General features: G+C 44.1%; 1 protein-coding gene across 2 annotated transcripts in view; it reads right to left on the bottom strand.

Moving 5' to 3' along the window:
- The window catches only part of Fntb (farnesyltransferase, CAAX box, subunit beta), a 69,023-nt gene that overhangs the window by 4,120 nt on the left and 43,337 nt on the right, over positions 1 to 21,566 (bottom strand). The window contains exons 10-12 of one of the 2 annotated variants that reach the window (XM_090344292.1): positions 20,230 to 20,341; positions 19,595 to 19,709; positions 12,091 to 13,498 (exon numbers count right to left, since the gene is read on the bottom strand). In XM_090344292.1, the coding sequence (XP_090200418.1) occupies positions 13,367 to 13,498; positions 19,595 to 19,709; positions 20,230 to 20,341 (359 nt within the window). In that variant the 3' untranslated portion in view covers positions 12,091 to 13,366. Of the gene's footprint in view, positions 1 to 12,090; positions 13,499 to 19,594; positions 19,710 to 20,229; positions 20,342 to 21,566 lie in introns of those variants that run through there. The other variant, XM_090344293.1, reaches the window with a different exon arrangement.

Genomic DNA, 21,566 nt, shown 5'->3' with positions numbered 1-21,566 from the left:
CTACACTCTGAGTTCAAGCTCCAAAATCAGCACAAAAAATAACCCACAGGGCTGAGTAGACAGAACCCTGAGCAAGGACAAAAGATCGCAAACTTCTGTTTGTAACAATAGTCTGCATTTTATTCCTGGCTCTAAAGTTAGACTGCCTAGGTTCAAAATCTTATTTGTCACTTCGTAGCTTCTCAGTCTCCATACTTTGATCTATGCAAGGAGGAAAATGGTAGACTCGTGTGTCAAATGAGAATGCCGATAATGTGCTCCACCTCGGGAATGAGTGGGCACTGTGGTGCTAGCATGTGATCAAGGCTGACTGTAGGATGGAAAATTCTAGCTCCTGGGCACCTGCCTCAGCTTCCACTCCTACCTCAAGCTCAGTTGTGCAAGTTCTGCAGGTGTACCATGCAGGTTGCCACACCACCGCAGCAGCACTGAGCTCTGGTCACTATTAGAAAACCCAGACATGAGGGCTTTTTTGAGTGTGTACTCAAAACTCAGGGCCTTATATTCTCATTAGCTTTTTTGTTCATAGTGCTTTTCCAGTTTTCCATCTTTTTGCAGGTTAATTGGAGATATGAGTCTCAAGGATCTGTCAGCCCAGGCCAACTTCAAACCCTGATCTCCAGATCTCAGTCTCCGGAGTAGCTAGGATTATAGATATAATCCATCTGCCCCCCTGTGCTAAAGAAAATCTTCAACCAGTCTAGGGGAGTTTGTTTCAAGGATTTCTGGGCTCCAGTCCCTCTGACATACAAAATTCTGATCCAGCAATTGGAGTCAGTTTAACAAGTTCATGTCAGTTAGACTTGGTTCCCTAAAATATAACCCAAGAACTAAAGGGAGCTGCTGGGGACAGCAAAGCAAAGCTGAGTTAAACTGCAAGGTGGAACTGAACTGTTTCCTGTCAGCTGCACGTGGAGAAAGCTCAGAAAAGCTGCTGAATGTCCCTTCTGTGGTGGGGCTTTACGGATTTACAGGACTGTCTCCTTCCACCCTTCTTATGCATACCAGAGAAGCCCCAGGCAGCATACCTGTTCTCATGCTCCACTGGCTACCCCTGGGTGCCAAGAGTTTTGACATCCAGCCAGAGCAAGGGCACCTAGGCCTATTCACAGACTCTGTTCTCAACAACCCTGGAGACCCAAGGAAAGAAACCCATTTGCTACCCTCTCTATGTACTGCTAGGGGGTGAATAAGATTTTGTAAGGCTTGAGCCAAGTAATACTGTCCCCAGCCTTTCCCCATGAAGAGATGAACAAAAATATTTTCTTAGCCTGGCACCAGTGGCTTTGGGCCTGTAAACCTAGTTACTCAGAAGGCTAAGATCTGAGGATCATGGCTAGAAGCCAGCCTGAGCAGGAAAGTCTATAGGACTTAGCTTCACTTAATCAGCAAAAGCCAGGTGTAGAGCTGTGTTTCAAATGGTAGAGTGTTACCTTGAATACTAAAGCTTAAGGGAGAGTACCCAGGCCCTGAGCTCAAGTCTTAGTACTAGTACACAAAAAAGAGAAAAATCCAAATATCCCATTTTGGTGGTTTAGATAAGCCAGACTCAAATGTGGAGTTGATTGAAGTGACCATACCAGGTAGGCCCTGCTTGCACTTGTAGGGCACCTAAGCATACTGTCACCAGTAAGGGTTGAATTGCTGTCACCCTGGACTTCCCAATGGCCCATGTGAGGAAGGGCCTGGAGGAGCTACAGAACCAGTGCTTGTGCCAGCGCTGTCTAGATTGGCAAGACAGTGACAGCCTTTACCTCTGAGGTGACTGCCCTAACTATTTGAGTCCTAACACAAGGGCAATAATGGCGACAAATGTCATTGTGAGGCTTGGAGGCATACGTGAAAAACCCTTGAACTGTACCTGGCATTATTAGTAAGTACTCAGTGAATGCTGGCAATTCTGCATCGTCCTGCATGGGTGTTGTTGAAATGTGCAGTGAGTGAACACCTTCCTGCTCGTGTAATAAGGTTTAGTGCATGATGATTCTTGGGAGAAAGTAAAGGGCAATGTATATTAAGGACCAAAGGGCCATGTCATATGTGCTTTGCTTGCTTTCTGGAGGAACTTGAACCACGAGTGTTAACTTTTGAAACAAGTGGACCTGGGATATTTATATATATCCTGGCCACCTAGATCAGTGTCACTAACCATTAACATACTGGTGCCTTCACCCAGCCCTTCACTTGTTTCAGTTTGAGTTTCAGTCCTTCGCTCTGGTTTCAGTTTGTGTTTCCATAGTGTCTGGTGCTGGATGCACACTAGGCAGAAATGGTGAGCCATCCTGAGGTCTGCCAGGTGTTCTGAACAGGGTTTGTTGGGATCGTGGTTGCACCATCCTGAGGTCTGCCAGGTGTTCTGAACAGGGTTTGTTGGGATCATGGTTGCAGTCCATCTAGTGGTGGTACTGAGCCAGGCTTGTCCTCACTTACCACCTAGCAAGCCAATCCCTGAAAGCGAGATTTGCAAAAGGGAGAGTTTTATTCTCTAGGCAGCCATGAATATGGGAGAATCTTAGGCTCAAATCCACTACCCCAAACAGTGGTGCTTAGAGGGATTTATGGGATGGGCCAGACAAGGTAGTCTGAGGTGTGGGTAAAGTTGTTGATGTCTTTCACAGGTGCCAAAATGGATGGTTCATAGGACACATGTTCACACACTAGCTGCCCTACTTTGACACTAGGGTGTAGCTTTGGAATCTCTGATGGTCAAAAGGTATCCTTTGGGCATTTCTGAAGGTGAGGGGTTTGGTGACTTCAATAACTGAGCTAGACAAGGTTTTCTCCAAATCCCTACAAAAGCAACCTAAAATAGCCACGTGTTAGAGGTGACTCCTATGCCAAAGCTAGCAGAGATCTATTCAGGTTTCCACTGAATGAGTTTCAAAATGAAGGATATGCTCCATGATGTTCACATTTCAACAAGCACGTAAGAATGGCTTGAGGAAGTGGCACTGTGGCTCAAATGGTGGAGTGCTAGCCTTGAACTGAAGAGCTCAGGGGCAGTGCCCAGGCCCAGAGTTCAAGCTCCACAACCAATCAAAAAAAAAAAAAAAAGAAAAGCTCCAGCCTCTTACAAGAAAATATTGATTTCATTATTGTGAGTGAAGTGGGGAAGATAAGCCTGCTGATTAGACCCCAGACACGTGTACACATACTGCATGATGGGTGTGGTTACAGGTGTGCCAAGCAGGTGGCCCTGCACAATTCATAACCAGCTGAGCAGGTCTCCTGAGCCCTGTTCTAGATGTCAGGAGCTCAGGTGCTCCTCAGGCCTGCTGCGACTGCCCCACCAGTCAGGATTGTTTACTGGTATGTTCATGGCAGTGATGAATCCCTGCCCACCTACAGCCTTCTCTAGGCAAAATTATCTGGCACAGAAAACCATTAATGTTTTCCTTTGTTCCCCCAGTAAATTAGAGATTGGGAGGGGGAAGCGGAATATATAATAAGAACTATATATATAGTTTTCTTATAAGAAAATTTCCATTCCAGTCCTGAATGTAGGCAAGGGTTCAGCTAAGTTGTGCCAAGAAAAACAAACCTAATGGTGCAGGCCAGGAGAGAGAGGTGCTTTCTCCTTATAAGCTAGCCCCCACAGAGGTCCAAGACCAGGAATGGACCAGGTATAGTTTAACCTCATGAAGTAAACAATGTGCCAAATACCAGTGGCTCATGCCTAAAATCTTACTAATCAGGAGGCTGAGGTCTTAGGATTGAAGTTCAAAACTGGCCCAGGCAGGAAAGTCCATGAGACTCTTTTCTCCAGTTAAGTACCAGAAAGCTGAACATGGAGTTCTAGCTCAAATGCCAGTCTTGAGTGAAAAAGCTAAGGGACATCATTGAAGCCCTGAGTTCAAGTCCCAGGACCAGGGGGGGGGGGGAAAGCTGCCACCCACACCTCTAGTCACTCATCCCTAGCCCAGCAGGCTCAGCTGGAAGTGCATGCCAACACTTAAGATAGTCGTATCCTATCTCCTGGTGCCATCAACAGCTTGAGGGTGGCAAGGGCAGATCTAGGGCTGAAGGACAGTGGCCAATGGTTTTGGACCAAAAAGCCTTAGTGAGGCCAGCCAGCTGAGAAAGGAATGTCACATCTACAGAAAATGCCTACTCCAAGGCTGGTGAGAGACTTTAGATAGGAGGGACCTTGGTTCCAACAAGTGAACCGTGATTCCCATTCAGGAAATGAGTTCAGGCTCTACCCTTCCTCAATACAAGAGCAGTTGGAGTCCCCACGAGAACTGGGGCTGGTCTATACTTGTTGCTGCCCCCTTCTTTGCCCCCCAGCTCAGTGCCTTGTCACTGTGCTCCACCCACAAATATGTAGGAAAGAAACTACAGTGCTTTTTTTTGGCTTAAGAATCAAGGCATTGTGCCATAGTGCTCCCACTGGGCTCTTGCATTCATGCCAAGCACTCTACCATTTGGGCCATCCCCCCAGTCCAGCTTTTTGCTGGTTAATTGGAGGTAAAGCCTGGAGGATTCTTCTGCCTAAGCTGGCTTCAAACTGTTATCCTCAGATCTCAGCCTCCAAAATAGGATAGGGAGGATTACAACTTGAGCCAGTGCCTGGCCCTGCAGTGCTTATTGTTGCTGCCATTGACAGTGTTGGGGTTACCTCTGCAGGAGTTGAGTGGCAGGGCCCTGTCCTGCACCACCCACTGGGGAGATTTAGATTTACATAGGTTTTAAAGCCTGGCCTGGTCTCCTGCAAGCTGAGAGGAACAAAATAAATCCTTCCTCTAGAACAAATGCTTAGAGAGTACACTCACCTGTGGCCCAGGCACCTGAATTCCAGAGTGGCTCCGTAGAGCCCTCGTTGAGGGCTTTATAACAGTGATCAGGGGAGACTGGGTCATTGCTTCTTAAACCCTGGGGTTCTCCTTTCCCTCTTCCAGAAAGAGTCCAGCTTCAGAACCCCATGCAGGCACCCAGAGGCTACTAGCAAGTGTTGGTGAAGGGAAGACAGGCCAGAGCCTCCCACCCTGCACAGGCTGGCTAGGCATTTCACCTACTGCATGCATAGTCTCAGGCATCTCCATCATGGAGGTTTCACTTGCAGGGCTATCAGCTCTATCTTTCATGCCTGGCACTAGTCAGCACGAGGTGTCTGATAGCTGAAGGCCCCAGCATATCCTCTGTCCATCAGACCAGGCCATCCTGGGTACAGGAGTGACCACAGAATCACACCCAAGATAATCATCGTGCAACACAGTGCACTTATTACTACAGAAGGAATTCAGTGTGATCAAAGGTTGAGAGAGTAGTATAATTGAACTCAAACAGACCTAATACCCAATATCATGGGTTATCAATAAGCATTGTTCTTGAAAAAAAAAGTATTATTGTTCTTGAAAGTGAGGAGTGTGGGTATGTGAGAAGGGTATGAGCCAAGCACTCCTGTAATTCTGGCTACTCAGGAAGCTGAGATCTGGAAGATCGTGGTTCAAGGGTGGCTTAGGAGAGTCATTTCCATAATAGCCAGCAAAAAGTTAGACTGGAGTTGTGTCTGTGGTAGTAAAATGCTGGCCAAGAAAATCCTGAGTTCAAACCCTAGTACTGGCAAGAAGAAAAAAAAAGGAAACAGAGCACCCAATGGCCAAAGCATGAACAATCTGAACAGCAATGTGAACTATGTACTGCTGGACAAAACCCAGGATAAAAGTAAATATTCATGAGTCCATACTAACATGAACGCAGTTATGGCTCAATACTAGGAGACTGCTTTCTTAGACACCCCCCCACCCCCAGGAAACCCAGATCTGTGGATGCTAATATAACATGGCACAGGCACAAAACCTCCCACAGTCTCCAGTAGGCTTTAGATCCCCTGGATTTGGGGCGCAGTGGTAGAGCACTTGTTCAGCACGTGTGAGACCTAGGTCCTATCACTTGTGTTGCCAGTACCTGATACAATGTAAATTCTATGCAAATAGTATATAGTATTATTTAGGAAATAATAACAAGAAAAAAGTACATGTTTTCTGCTTAGTATTTTCAATTTGCTTTTGGTTGGGTTGTAACCTTAGAATGTGTTGATACAGAGGACTGCCAGAAGGCGTAAAGAAGTAAGTGGAGAATGAACATCTCCCATGTAGAATCTCCCATGTAGAAGTCTGTGTCATACAGTTGTTCCACATCCTTAAGTGTGGCTGGGCCTCCTTGTTCTACAGGGTACAGTATGGAAGGGAGGGAAGGAGTAATTTTTGGAGACATCTGACCATACCAGTTGGGCCAGGTGATCATCAAAGCAGTAGTTTACCTCTGTGGTATTCTTTCCTGAAAGCCACAGCCCAGGCAAAGCATGAAAGAACCCACAAGTTCCACTTGACAAAGTAACAGTACCCCACAACACAGTCAAGATCATCAAACATAAGGAAAGTCTTACAAACTGCCATAGCCAAGAAGATGACCTTAAGGAGCCATGACTGAATAGAATGTATTGTAGAGGTGATCAGGAGACCGAAATAACATTAGGTAAAAACCAAGGGAATTCGAATAAAACATAGGCAGAATGGTCCATTCCTTATGCCAAATGCCCTATTTTAACATAAAGCATTTAACAATCAGGAGAAACTGGCTGATGGGTAATGAGAATTCCGTGTGCCATGTTTATGATTTTTCTCTTAGTCTAAAATGAAACAAAAGCTTTTTGTTGGTGGTGATGGTAGTCCTGGAACTTGAACTTAGGCCCTGACCCCTGAGCTTCTTTGTGCTCAAGGCTGGTGCCCAACCCTTTGAGCTATAGCATCATTTCTAGCTTTTTCTAAGTAGTTTATTGGAGATAGGAGTCTCATGGACTTTTTCTGCCCAAGCTGGTTTCAAACCATGAACCTCAGATCTCAGCCTCTAAGTAGCTAGGCTTACAGGCCTGAACCACTGGCACCCAGCTTGAAAGCTTTTTTTTTTTTTGCCAGTCCTGAGCTTGAGCTCAGGGCCTGAGCACTGTCCTTGGACTTTCTCAAGGCTAGAGCTCTACCACTTGAGCCTCAGCACCACTTGTGGCTTTTTTCTATGTACGTGGTACCAAGGATTTGAACCCAGATCTTCGTGCATGCTAGGCAAGCACTTTACCACTAGACCAAACTCCGGGCCCCTTGAAAGCTTATTTTTAAACATACATTACTCACAGTCATTTTTATAAGAAAGATGTTTCTTTTGGAAAGACAAGACTAAGGAAAGTTCCCAGTAAGTTGAGTGGGAGTCAAGGGCTATGTCTCACCCTTTTGTCTTCTTGGATTTCATCAGGCTACCTGGTCCTAGGTCTCAGAACCTCCTGTACCTCTGAAAAGCCAGAGCATAGCTGTCATTGTGGGCAGCTGAGCTGTCCAGAACTGGTTAGACATGCTAGAAACCATCTGGAAAAGGCTGGCTACCACCAAGGCTATGGACAGCTATCAAAGGTTGTCTCAGTATGGCTTTGCTGTGAGTCACACAGTGTCACACTGCACTGGGGTGACATACACTTGGTGCAGAGAATGTCCCTATGCCATGGGCTGGACGGAGCATGAGGGATCTCTTAGAAAACTGAAGTGGACCTGTCCCTGCTTTTGACTATCTCCATCCTGGTTCTGGGGGAAGATGGAGGCAAGCGTTCAAGACCTCAGTCATCAGCCCTGGAGGGAACCCTGCGTGTCTGGTCCTATTCCTGACTGCTAGAACCCTTGCACTCCTTCCTTGGGGAGCTTGGATTTGGGGGCAGCAGATCTGGCTTAGGTAGGCTTCCTCACTTTACAACACAGAGACCTCAGGTGATTCACTCTGCTCCTGACCTGTTTCTCCAGTTGTAAAATGCAGGTCACATGTCAGCCTCACCCACCTCTATAGCTGAGTCGAGGACTGAATGAGGAAAGGCAAAACATCGGGTAGGCCGACTTCAGGGTTATTGTTTGGGAGGATTGATTAGAGTGCCCCTGGTTTTCTAGGCAGCAAGGAAGGTGGCCAGGAGCTATTCTGAGACATTTTTGTGTATCACGGTATTTTCAGTTGCAAGTATAGATGCACCTTGATTTATGATTGGGTCACATCCCATTAGAAACACATTGTAAGTCAAAAATACTGTTTATACAAAAAAACACTTTTAAAAATCAGGTATAGTAGTTCATACCTGTAATATCAACACTTAGTAGGGAGAGGCAGGAGGACTGAATTTCAGGCCAACCTAGGATCTTCAGTGCGACCTTGCATTTTGCACGTGTGTTTGTTTTCATCATTGAGTTTTAGACATTTTCCCTTGAATTTCAAAAGGGTTGTACAAGGGGGTTACATTTAACATGTCCATGTAAGTGTCCAGTACTACGTGGCCAGTCTTGCCCGCCCCATCTGTGCCTTCCCCTTACTCATTTCATGAGTTCCACTTCTATAGTGAGACCCTACTTTTTTTTTTTTTTTTTGCCAGTCCTGGGCCTTGAACTCAGGGCCTCAACACTGTTCTTGGGCTTTCTCAAAGCTAGCGCTCTACCACTTGAGCCACAGCACCACTTCTGGCTTTTTTCTATGTATATGGTACAAAGGAATCAAACCTGGGTCTTTGTGCATGCTAGGCAAGCACTCTACCACTAGGCTAAACTCCTGGCTCGTGAGATCCTACTTTTAAAAATGCATTTGCTATCAGTGTTCTTCCAAGGGAAGGTACAAAAACAATATGAATTCAATAGAACTTCTACTATTATGTTTGGCCCATACAGCCAGCCTCACCCCTGGACTTTGCAGTTTCTGAGGTGACACATTTCTTCTTTGCTTTAAGCCAGTTAGGCCTGTTTTTTCTACCAATTTCATCTCGGTCTTAAATGTTACTCTTCTTGTCTTCATCCAAGGCAGGACGTACCACGGAGAAGTACATATGGGTGACTGCAATGTTTGCCCAAGTTTTAGTGGCGAAGTGCATTTGTCATTTGATTCTAATATTACCCGGAAAGCATCCCAACCATAAAAGAGATGGAAGAATGCTACATGAATATGGATGAGGGTATTTCATCCGGATCAGGAATAGTCAAACTACAGCTTGTGGAAGAAATCTGGCACACCACTTGTTTTCATGAATAAAGTTTGGCTAGAACACAGCCACACTCCCATGGTTTTGTGTTAATGGCCCAATGGCAGAGCTGAGTGGGAGCTACAGGGATCATGTGACTCACAGAACCCACAGAAAAAGATGTGCTGTCCCCTGGTGTAGACGGTGAAAGAATAAAATATTGGGAAAGTCCTTTCCTGTGTCCCCAAATCACATCAACACTGAGAAACCCCCATCCTGGCCTATGTCTCACTATGTCTAGTCCTATGCTATTCAGGAAAGCAAATATCATCATTATGAGCTTACCTCACATTGATATAAATTGTGCCACTTACCACGTGACTTACCCTCACAATGAAGTCAGACCAATGTAATTGTTCCAGAAGTAGAAGTTACATGAGTTCTTTATATATGGTTCTTTCATAACCATATGTCAGTATCTGTATATCTTGTATCTGTTGCCAATGGATTATGCCTCTAGCTACAATTATAGTGTATTAAGGGCAATCAAATGGCTTGAATTTTTTTGTTTATGTTGTACTGATAAGATTGAACCCAAGGCTTCATTAAATACACTAGGCAGGCACTCTACTACAAGGAGTGGGCTACATCTCTGGCCCAGGACAGCTCCACGTTTAATTCCTAGCTGTACACTCCTGCCTCAAGTCCAATATATACAGTGAAAGTTACAGAAAAGTTAAAGAAACATGTAATCAGTCATTCTCACAGGGTTTTCTAAAATAACTGTCTCTGCTAAGTTAAATCACCAGCAAGATCTGAGGCAATCCTGTCAAAAATTATTTAAATATCTCTGATGACTTTATATGAATCTTCTCAGAAATGGCTTCATAAAGGATAGTGTTGCTTTGCCTACAAAATGGCTTTGGCAGGATGTCCTTGATTTCTAGGGCTTGATCTAGGGTACTTTCTGCCCGAGCTGGCTTAAAACCCTAATCTCAGATCCCAGTCTCTTGAATAACTAGGATTATAGATGTGAGGCACCAATCCTTATGATCCTTGGGTTTTCTGTAGGTCATAAGCCTACGTGATGAATCCCTCAGACTTCCTTAAGGAAAAGAATGGTTGATCTTAGCCCACCTGTGACCTACTCTACTCCTTCGTTTTATCTTGACCCCAGGAAGCTCTGGTAAAATAAAGCTGAGATCTCTTTCCTCTTCTGAGTTCCTGGATCATCATGGCTCTTTCTAGTTTCTGATCACTAAGGTCCAGTAACGTGAGCTGTTTGGAACTGCTGGTGAATGTACTACTTGTGCTGCTGCCACAGGAAGAAGATGCTCCTGCTGTGTGCTTCAAAGGCACCCACACGAGAATGGGCTCCATAGAGCTTCAATGTCTCCAGTTCTGAGTTGGATGTCTCCAGCTGCCTGAATTCTGCTAGGAAACAGGATAGGATTTTGAAGTTAACCAAGGACATCATATCTTGATAGAGGTTGGTACTTTTCTGGCTTGGCATAGCTGCTCTCCTTTCTGAAAGCAGCTTCGGAAGCTTTGGTATGGCTACCAGGTACTAAGACTGGCATTAACACCACAGGTTGTAAACGTAGAAGTTTCTGGATAGGTGAGCTCTGAAATGAACTGGAGCAGTGAGGGGATTAAGTGTCCATCTTCGTGGTGGGGGAATCAGACTCCATGGGTGAAAGCCTATTAGGAAAAAGTTCTTGACTGTGAAGGAGAATGCATCAGGGGAGATGACAGCCTGTATTTCACTTTGGATATGTATTGTCATCTCACAGTTCCTGGCCAGAATCTAACCTCTGACTCAGTGTTCCTGCTGCCTTACCTAGAAAACCTCCTTGCTGGTCCCAGGAAGACTCCCAACATTTAGGGCATTCAATGTGGGTGTGAGGGGAAGGTGGAGTCCATGTAGAAAGAGCTCTGTAGATGCTGTGCATTTACTGTTGGGTCAGGTCATATTTGGGATTCGATGTTATGATTGGTAGTATCTTCCATACAGGGGTCTGCTTGATAAGTCGGAGAATGTATCTCTAAAACTGAGGCAATTATATATGTGTGCTTGTATGCCTGTGAACACTAGTACCGGAGCTTAAACTCAGGACCTCTGGCTCTTGCGTAGCTCTTTTCATTCAAGACTGGTACTGTACCACTTAAGCCATTCTTCCATGCTGAGTCTCTCAGTTTCATATGCCCAGGCTGGCTTTGAACTGCAATGTTCAGGTCTCAGCTTCCTGAGTAGCTAGGATTATAGGCATAAGACACTTGCACCTGGCTTCTAGGACCCATCTTGTATGCTGATTTGTAAAGTCCACCAGAAAATGAATCTCTGGAAATGGCAGTGTAAACTCCAAGATAATACCCCCTTTTCTCTCCCTAGCCTGACTTTACCTACCCTTTCTGGGCCCAGCTCCTTATAATGCCAACTCAGATGGAAAGAGTCCTTTTTGTGTCTTAGTTAACCAATGATTACTGTGGTTAATCTCTCAATCCCTGAGACTTATGGAGCCCAGAGCCTTCTGCATTAGTGATGGGAAGATGCATTTCAGTGTTATTTTGCAGGCCCTCTTGCCCCCCCCCCAAAAAAAACTTTCTTACCAGGCCAAAAGTAATCAGGGACCAAGAATTACTTTTGGCATTGGATGGGTTGTGTGGTATGGACATTCTCTGAGGACTCCTTCTGTTCTATCATGTTAGGGCACAACACCCACCTTCTTGGCCTTCCTTGCAAGAGGGTCTCTCCACAGAGGAGGTGCAAAACAAGAGGATGACAGGATTCCAGCCTGGGTGTGCCAGCCTCTGCCTCTAGCCAGGACCTCTACCCACCCCCATGCAGAATGTCTACTGTGGGCTCTAAAGCCCAGCCTCCACTCAAAGTCAGCGTAGAGACAGACATGCTGAAATGCAATGTGTGCAGGGGGGTTGTAAAATAACACTGCCTCCTCAACTAGAGGCAAAGGTATGTGAGAACAGAACTGATATCTCACTGCAAAGGCCTGTGCCTTGTCTGGAAACTTTTTACATGGGAGAAAAATGATTCCATGAATAGCCTTCAAAGCTTCCTAACTCTGGGACTTGTCAGTACAGATCACAAATGGCAGACATTATAGAAAATGTTATTCCTTTATTATTTCAAGGAGGTAATACATAGCCCAGTACGCCAAAGCAATAGGGAATTAGGGGCAGCAAATTGCCAGTTTCTGAGAAGAGCCTCATGCTGCATCTCTGAGCTCTGATCTGTCTACAGCCCAGGGCTGCTCACAACAAGGTCAAGACAGTGACATGAGCTGGCTGTGACTGTAGCAGTGGACAGATAACTAAACCTGGCACTCCACTGACCACAAAAGGGCTCAATGTAGGGAGCAGCAGAGATACCACCAGGGCCCAAGAGGAGGATAGCAGTCACCCCACCCCCACCAGTTCACAGGGCTTCTGCCTCCACAGAAGCTGGCTTGTCTAGCACTTGACTGTACTTCCATGAGCCTAGACAGTGAGCACACCGGAACTAAATCCTGAGTCATAATGAAGGTGAAAGACTTAGTAGTGTTAATGCTGAGAAAAAGACAACACTATCTCAGAGGACAGGCTGGGAATCTGCAGGGGGAAAATCGAAACACGCAGAAGGATCTCGAGACCTCCAAAGATTTTACATGATACATGATGGGTGGGGCAGGGGCTGGACCCTGTGGGGGCTGCTTCCTTTGCCTAGAATAGAGCTAGAGGCTTGTTTCCACTCATAACTGGTTACCTGGATCTCTACATCAGCACACTTGAGGTGAAGCCTGTGTATTAGGCATGGCCTAGAATAAATGAGTGGCTCAGTTCTGCCCCACCCCAAAGCTTCTGTCGCTTGAAAATGACTGAGATGAGAGGCAAGAGGCAGAAGTATCTCTTACTGTGGCCGTAACATGGTCTTTTCCAGGAAACTCATTTTGGTGGGAACCAAAGCCCCATGTTGGCATGGAGTTGACCAGTCTTCACCCACAAGAGGGTGTCCTATCTGGTGATTTAATGGTGGCATGTCGTTGGGAGTGGCAGCAGTGGCTGTGGATTCTGTAATATTCAGATGCCACGCTTTTCAGTGCAAGCATCCAGACGGGAGGCTGGCAGGATGGGCTGCTTCCTCCTGGCATGCACTGCTCCCAGCCTCACTGCATGGGCTGACAGAGTTTTGGTTTGACACATATGAAAAGAATTTGTAAAACCACACCACTGTGTACTCCAAACTCAGCCACTGGTTTTGTTTTGACAGGAAAGGACAAAGAGAACCACACTCGGCTCCATGGTAGCTAAGGCTGGTGCAGTGCAGAATGCACTAGGTACCAAAATGCAGAAACTTAGTCTGCCTGGGGAGCTGGGTGGTGCAGGGATGTGGGTCCTCTAGTCAGTGGCAGGCTCTGCTGTCGCCTTTTCCTCACACTCTTCAAAGCCTGGGACTGGCTTCTGTAGAAAGTACGTGGTAGCCTGGATCACCTTGTCTGGTCCAATATTGTACACAGGGTGGGTGGGCTGCTGTAAAGAGAACAGCCATCAGCATCACCTAGTGCTCTCTGGAAGCACACACATCCTTTGTCTGTTAAAATGTACTTCTTTTTTTTTTGGCAGTCTTGAACTCTTGCCCACCCAGGTGCTGTCCCTGAGCTATTTTTGCTCAAGGCAAGCACTCTACCACTTGAACCACAGGGCTACTTCTGGCTTTTTTGAGTAGTTTATTGGAGATAAGAGTCTCAGAGTTTCCTGCCAAGGCTGGCTTCGAATCACAACCCTCAGATTTTAGCCTCCTTAGTAGCTAGGCGTACAGGTGTGAACCCAGGTGAAATGTACTTCTAAGAATGTAGTTTAAGGTTCATCATCAGAGATACACACCAAGATACAGTAGATAAGAAAGAAATGGACATGGTGAGCCAGCATGGTGGCTCATGCCTATAATCCTAGCTACACAGGAGGCTGAGATCTGAGGATCGAAGTTCAAAGCCAGCCCAGGCACTAAAAGCCATGAGACTCTTAACTCCAATTAACCACTAGAAAACCTGAAGTGGCACTGTGGCTCAAGGAGTAGGGCGGTAGGCCTGAACTGAAGAGCTCAGGGACAATGCCAAGGCTGAGTTCGAGTCCCATGACCCACCAAAAAAAAAAAGGACACTGCTAAGTCCTACAATTGGGAAGTGGAAGCAACAGGATCAGGAATTCAAAACCAGATGGGGCTATACAGCAAGTACCAGCCTGGGCAATACAGTGAGGCCCCATACACACCTGTTTTAGGGAGTGTGTGTGTGCCAATACTGGGACTTGAACTCGGAGCCTGAGCATTACCTCTTACATTTTTTTGCTCAAGGACAACACTCTGCCACTAAGCTAAAGCTTCATATCCTTTTTTTTTTTTTTTGGTAGCTAACTGAAAAGTCTCACAAACATTCCTGCCTGAGTTGGTTTCAAACTGAGATACTCAGATCTCAGCCTCCTGAGTAGCTAGAATTACAGGCATGAGCTACCTGCATGTGACTTTTTTTTTTAAGCACACATTAGTTGTACAAAGGAGAGGTTTCACTGTGACATTTTCCCTCTATCAATTTCTTCCATCCCACTCCTCTCTTGTTAAAACAATCACAATAGGTTTCACTGTTCTTGTTTCATACATGCAAATAAACGGCTTCAACGATTTTCACCCCTTTTCCTTACCCTACCTCCTTCTATTGATACCCTCCTTCAACAAAGCCTGTTTACATCCCTAGTGAAACTGTCTTAAAAAACATTAGGCACCGGTAGTTCATGCTTGTAATACTAGCTACCCAGGAGGCTGAAATCTGAGGATTGTGGTTTGAAGTCAGTACAGGCAGATAAATCCAAGAGACTCCAGCTCTACTTAACCAGAGAAATACAACACAAAAACAAACCAACAAACATGAAAGGAAGCAAGGTCTCAGCTTAAGCTTGTCCCAAACTCCTGATCTAAAGCCTGTGGGATTACAGATACATACCACTATTCTTGGCTTGATATGAAGTCTGTACCAGCACCCCACAGTGAGTATCATACTTATTAGTAGAATTTATAGAAACCTTCCATTACAATTAAGAACAAGACAGGGACATCTTCTATTTCTCCCTTAGTCCACATACTACGTGGGGATGTTAGACAACAACATAAGGTAAGAAAAATAAGATTTTTAAAAGTCAGAAAGGGAAGCTGGGTGCAGTAGCTCACACCTGTAATCCTAGCTACTCAGGAGGCTGAGATCTGAGGATCTGAGGAGACTTTTAGCTCCAATTAACCACCAGAAAACTGGAAGTGACACTGTTGCTCAAGGGAGGATGGTAGCCTTGAGTTGAAGAGCTCAGGGACAGCGCCCAGACCCAGAATTCAAGTCCCATGACCAACAACAACAAAAAATATCAGAAAGGGAGAAGCAAAACTACCCTTACTTGAAGATAGAAATAGATTTTCTATTTTCCAAATAGAAAATCCAAGAGATTCTGTAAAGTATTACAATTATTAAAAGTTCAGAAAGAGAGATTGCTAGATATAAAATTAACATATAAAAATCAGTAGGTAGGGCCAGGAATGTGGCCTAGTGGTGGTAGAGTGCTTGCCAAGTATGAACAAAGCCCTGAATTTGATTCCTTGGTATCACATACACAGAAAAAGCTGGAAGTAGTGCTATGGCTCAAGTAGCAGAGCGCTAGCCTTGGAAAAAGCCCAAGAATAGTGTCCAGACCCTGAGTTTAAGCCCCAGGACTGGCAAAAAAAAAATCAGCAGCCATTTCATACACTAAGTAACCACCAGTTATAAAATATAATGGGGGAAGGTCCAAGAGTGTGGCCTAGTGGTGGAGTGTTTGCCTAGCATTCATGAAGCCCAGGGTTTAATTCCTCTGTACCACATACACAGAAAAAGCCAGAAGTGGCGTTGTGGCTCAAGTGTCACAAGCAAGTACTCTTGAGCAAAACATGTCCATGGACAGTGCCCAGGCCCTGAGTTCAAGCCCCAGGACTGGCAAAAAAAAAAAAAAAAAAAAATATATATATATATATATATATATATATATATATATGGGAATATTGTACTCGGAGTAACTACAAAAATCATGAACTACCTAGATAAAGATCTAACAAAAATGTCCTAGCCTTCAAAGGAAAAACAATTAAAAATCACTGAAGATACATAAGAAACTCTGAAGTAATGTTTATAAAGGTGAAGCCTTAATATTGAAATTGGTTGTATCACATTAACCTAACATACAGTGCAATTCCAATAAAAATATCAATTTTTTGTAAGAATTTGATAAGCTGATCCTATAACTCATACGTAAAGACAATTGTGAAGAAAATAAAAAAGAGGGACTTGTCTACTTGTCTGTATTCAGATTGTTTAAGACAGTGCAGAGAGATAAACAAGCCAAAGGGACAGAAAGAAAGTCTAGAACAGAACCTCTTCACACACAAACTGACTAGAGGCACATCAATAAGAAAGTTTGCAAACCACAGTAAATACTGCTAGTCAGAAAAAAAATGCAAAATTATATCTTGCCACCACCATAAACAGAAAATCAAATCCAACTAGAAAATACACTTTTGTCTTATAGTACTTAACATGACTTGTGATGTGTTTGTCAGTTTCTCTCAAAACATGGTAGGGACAGGACAAACTCATTCTATAAAGCCCTGATACCTAAACTGAAAAAAGACAACAAGAATCACAGACAAATTTCCTTGATAAATACTTGCAAAGTGAATTCAACAACACATGAAAAAGATCATAATTCTGATTAAGGCAGGTTCATTTTTAGGGGTGCAAGGATGGTTCAACCTATTTAATCAATTTAATAAAGCAAATAAAGTACAACTACAAAATCACTTCCAGTAGATGCAGAAAAAATTCAGCATCTTTCCTTGGTAAAATCTCTGAAGAAATTGGGAATAGAATGCATAGACCACAACATAATAAAGATTAAATGACAAACCTATTGCCAACAACATGCTAAATGGGAAAAAACTGAAAATGTCCAGGAATGAGACACAGTTACAGTCTCTACACTCTGCATTCTCTCTACTATTCAGTATAGTTCTAGAACTAGCAGAGCAGTACTAGCAGAAAGATAATAAAAGAGACTTAAAGGGAAGAAATAAGTTGAATTATCACTTCTTGCAAATTATGACCTTACACTTAAAAGATACTAAAGATGCCACCAGAAAACTTGATCTGATAAAATGTTTTGCAATATAGCAGGATATAAAATTAACATAAAGAAATCAGTAGTTTTTCTATGTGCAAATAGTGATCAATCTAAGAAATCATAAGACAATTATATTTAAAAAAAAAAAAAAGTCTCACAGCCAGGAGTTTGGCCTAGTGGTAGAGTGCTTGCTTAGCAGGCATGAAGACCCCATTTCAATTCCTCAGTACCACATACATGGAAAAAAGCTGGAAGTGGTTCTGAGGCTCAAGTGGGTAGAGCTCTAGCCTTGAGAACGTTCAAGGACTAGGCTCAAGTTCTGAGCTCAAGCCCAGGACCGGCAAAAAAAAAAAAAAAAAAAAAAGCCTCAGAATAAACCAAGGAGGTAAAATATCAATATCTTTACAATGAAAACTGTAAGATTACAGAAGATAGAATATTTTTTCATAAAGCATTAATAACATAGTTTAATGAGGAAAAAAAAAACAGAAAGCAATCTTAGTTTCATCCAAAGAGAATTTTTTTTTTAATGATTTCAGGCCATCTACTATGGCCAGGCACTGGTGGCTCACACCTATAATCCTAGTTATTCTGGAAGCTGAGATCTGAAGATCAAAGTTTATAGCTAGCCTGGGCAGAAAAGTGTGAGATTTTTATCTCACACTTTTTAACCACCAAAAGCAGGAAGTAAAGGTAGGACAGTATTCGCCTTGAGCAGAAAATACAAGTGAGTAGATCATGAGGCTTGAGTTCAAGCCTTAGTAACTGCACACACACAACTAAAATAACAGCCCCCCCCCAATGAAAACCCCAAACTATAGAAAAGATAAACAGATTGCAAACTTAAAAATGAAAATCTATTCCGGACTAGGGGATGTGGCTCAAGTGCTGGGTGCCTCCCTAGCAAGCCTCAAGGCCTGAGTTCAAATCCTAATACCTCGCTCCTATCTCAACTAAAAATAAAGCAAAAAAGAAAAGCCACAAAATTGGAAGACATTTACCATATACACATAATTGAGAAAGGGTTAGTATCATGACAAAGAACTATAAATATGGAAAACAAAGGAACACATCTGAAGTTACAAATCAGTAAGCTAAGTAGCAAAGGATACGAAAAGTTTTGGCAACAGGAAAAAAAAATCTGGCTATAGAACCCTTTATCTTACTGCTGCTGTGAGTATGAAATAGAACAAACCCCACTGAAGAACATTTGGGAGCTATCTAGTAAAACATTTGACAGCATGTGCTGGGACATGCCTATCGTCCCATCACCTGAAAGGATAAGCAAGAGATCACAGTGTGAAGTTAGCCTGAGCAGCAAGTTCCAGACCAGAATGATGGCTAGGGCTGTAGCTCAGTGGAAAAGTAGTTGTCTAGGATGCACAAGGCCCTAGGTTTGATCCAAGTATAAGGTTTTAAAACAACATGGGACCAGGAGTTTGGCCTAGTGGTAGAGTGCTTGCCTATCATGCATGAAGACCCGGGTTCGATTCCTCGGTACCACATACATAGAAAAAAGCCAGAAGTGGTGCTGTGGCTCAAGTGGTAGAGCTCTAGCTTTGAGAAAATCCAAGGACAGCGCTCAGGTCCTGAGCCCAAGCTCAGGACTGACAAAAAAAAATTAACATACACAGTAACATTTTTATAATAGAAACATTAAGACTACAAAAAATGCCCAGCCATGATAGAAGTCAAATTCAGGACAAGGTTAGCTCTAGAGAATGAGGGAAGAAACAGAAAAGGGTTGCATTGAAAGAAACAGGAAAAAATGCTAAGACTTGGAATGGCTGTAAAGCTGTTACTCTTATTTTTCTCTGATTGAGGTTGAACATCTGTTCACCCATCTACCAGCCATTTGTGTGTCTTCTTTTTGAAATGCACAAACAAGGACGACTGAAAAGTTAGATGAGAAAATAGGCTCAATATTTACAATTGTGAAAACAGGACTTTGTAATACTTCATAACATTAAATTGTGTTCACAAAAATCTGTGTGGGTCCTGTTACTTGACCTCTGTGGACAGTCTCAGTTGAATCCATGTCCTGGGCTCATATTTGAGCTCAGAGTATCTCTAAACATTCAGCTGAGATGCCCAGGAAAGATAGGGTCAGTATAGGGTGAGTGCCATAACTTGCAGATACTGTGCTCTCCTCAGGAAGGGAACTTAGGGTTCAGTGCTGGTCTGGATCCTGACTCTGGAATAAATATACAAAACCTCTATTCCAGGATCAGAGTCCCACTACTATAATCTAAGTGCCCACAGCCATATTTCCTAAAGGTTGTATCATTACTAGTGGACTGCAAAGAGTAAGAGGAGTGTCCATTAATAGCTTCCTAGCCTGTTCACACAGGGAGCACATGCCAGTATTATAGGCTTAAGCTCTCTGCTCAGAGAAACACTATGGAGAAGAGGTGCTGAGTTCCCATCCCACCTTACCAGAGCATTTTCTGGCACACCCAGGACCACGTCATGCAACATGGGTCCGCTGCCAAAGTGCTGGGCAATGGATAATCCACTCAGGCAGTAGCAGGTATGGTAGAAGTCACGTGACCTGTAAGGACAAGCAGCTCTGAGCATGCATTCCTCTGCTCTCCAGTAAATCAACCACATGGATCCAGGTGTCAGTGATATAATTGCCTGCCTTGCCTTTATGCTACATGTGGCTACAGGTATGGCTCTTCTTACCTTGACCAACGTTTTTTTTTTTTGCAGTGATCAGGGGAATCCAGAGTTTCCTGAATGTTAGACAAGTGTTCTACCACTGAGCTATACCTCTAGCCTTGTCCTGTTCTATTTAAATCAGTCTGGCTTAACAGAGGGAAAGCTACCAACTCAGCCATCCTGTCCCCTGTGAGGGGGAGGAAGGGGCATATGAGCTGGGAGACCAGATATGCTGGGGATCCTATGGACTCGGGTGTCTTCCCAATGTGACACTAGCACTAAGCAGGCAGATTTAAAGGGACACCCAGCCTTTAATGGCCTGGTTCTAAGCTGAGCTGTAGAGCACTGCCCTCCCCACTTGCCATCCCCCTCTCCCTTCTTCCCTCCTCCTATCCTGACAAGACACTCACTTGCCAGGCTTGTCCAGAAGGCCGCCGGCAGGGCACTGGCAGCACATGAGGATGTACTCCTGCAGGGCCTGCTGATGGAACATCCAGTGGCTCATGCTGAGGGCTGGATCACCTGAAAGACAAATGGTCCAGGCAGGTATTCACCATGACTTGTATTTTATGAGCCAGTGAGAACAGGTGGCGTTTCCCTCCTCTTCCACTCATTCCTGGTATACCTGCTATCTTCACATATCCCTTCTGCTGAACCAGGTCCTATGTCAAAGAGCAGCCATTCAAAGCAGTAGTTTTGCTTCCTACCTTGTGAGCATTCCAAAGATTAATCCTACTACTTCTAAACTGACCAGTCATTTTTCTGGGGACTCCCCCACTCCTTTTTTTTTGACACAGTCTCACTTCTGAGCCAGGCTGTCCTTAGACTAAGTCTCGTGTGTGCTGGTATTACAGGTATGTACTATCATACCTAGAAGCCCATCAGTCTGTATTCTAGCACCTTTTTTTTTTTTTTTGCCAGTCCTGGGCTTGAGCTCAGGGCTTGAGCACTGTCCTTGGACTTTCTCAAGGCTAGAGCTCTACCACTTGAGCCTCAGCACCACTTCTGGCTTTTTTCTATGTATGTGATACCAAGGAATCGAACCTGGGTCTTTGTGCATGCTAGGCAAGCACTTTAACCACTAGGCCAAACTCCCAGCCCCTCTAGCACCTTTTTGAACCTTGTTAGCTAAACTCTAAACAGCTAGGGAATTCTCAGCAGGCAGTAACAAACTGTTTCTTCTACTTTCTAAGTCAGAATGAAAGTTGTCTACAAAATCATCAATTTATCTCTTGACTCGAGTTTTTTCTTTTCCTATCTGAAAGAGTGGCTCAAGTGGAAGAGCTACCTACACAAGGACCTGAGTTCAAGCCCCAGTAGAGTGGAGTGGGGTGGTGAGGACAAGCATTTATTTAGTGATTTTTTAAGAAGGCCCTGAAAATATTCTAAAATTGATTGTGATGACGGTTGTATAATTCTGTGACAAATGGGACACTTTTTTCTCAAGGCTAGCATTCTACCACTTGAGCCACAGCTCCACTTCTGCCTTTTTCTGAGTATGTGGTACTGAGGAATCCAACCCAGGGCTTCATGCATGCTAGGCAAGCACTCTACCACTTGGCTATGCTCCTGGCACCAAAAATCAGCTTTTTAAATCCCTTCTTCAATTACACATCCCCATTATCATGTCATTTTGCATTGTTCAAAGGTGTGTTTCATCTACCCAATCAAAAGTCACTTTCTAAGCCATAACTGATAGCTGCAGCCACATAGTGCCCAATTTCACAGATGGACAAGAAAGACCCAA

This window comes from Megascapheus bottae, chromosome 14 (assembly GCF_031878675.1).
Source record: "Megascapheus bottae isolate mThoBot1 chromosome 14, mThoBot2.hap1, whole genome shotgun sequence".
Taxonomy (NCBI): Eukaryota; Metazoa; Chordata; class Mammalia; order Rodentia; family Geomyidae; genus Megascapheus; species Megascapheus bottae.
Note: the sequence above shows the minus strand (reverse complement) of the source record. Positions and strands in the feature narration are given on the sequence as shown.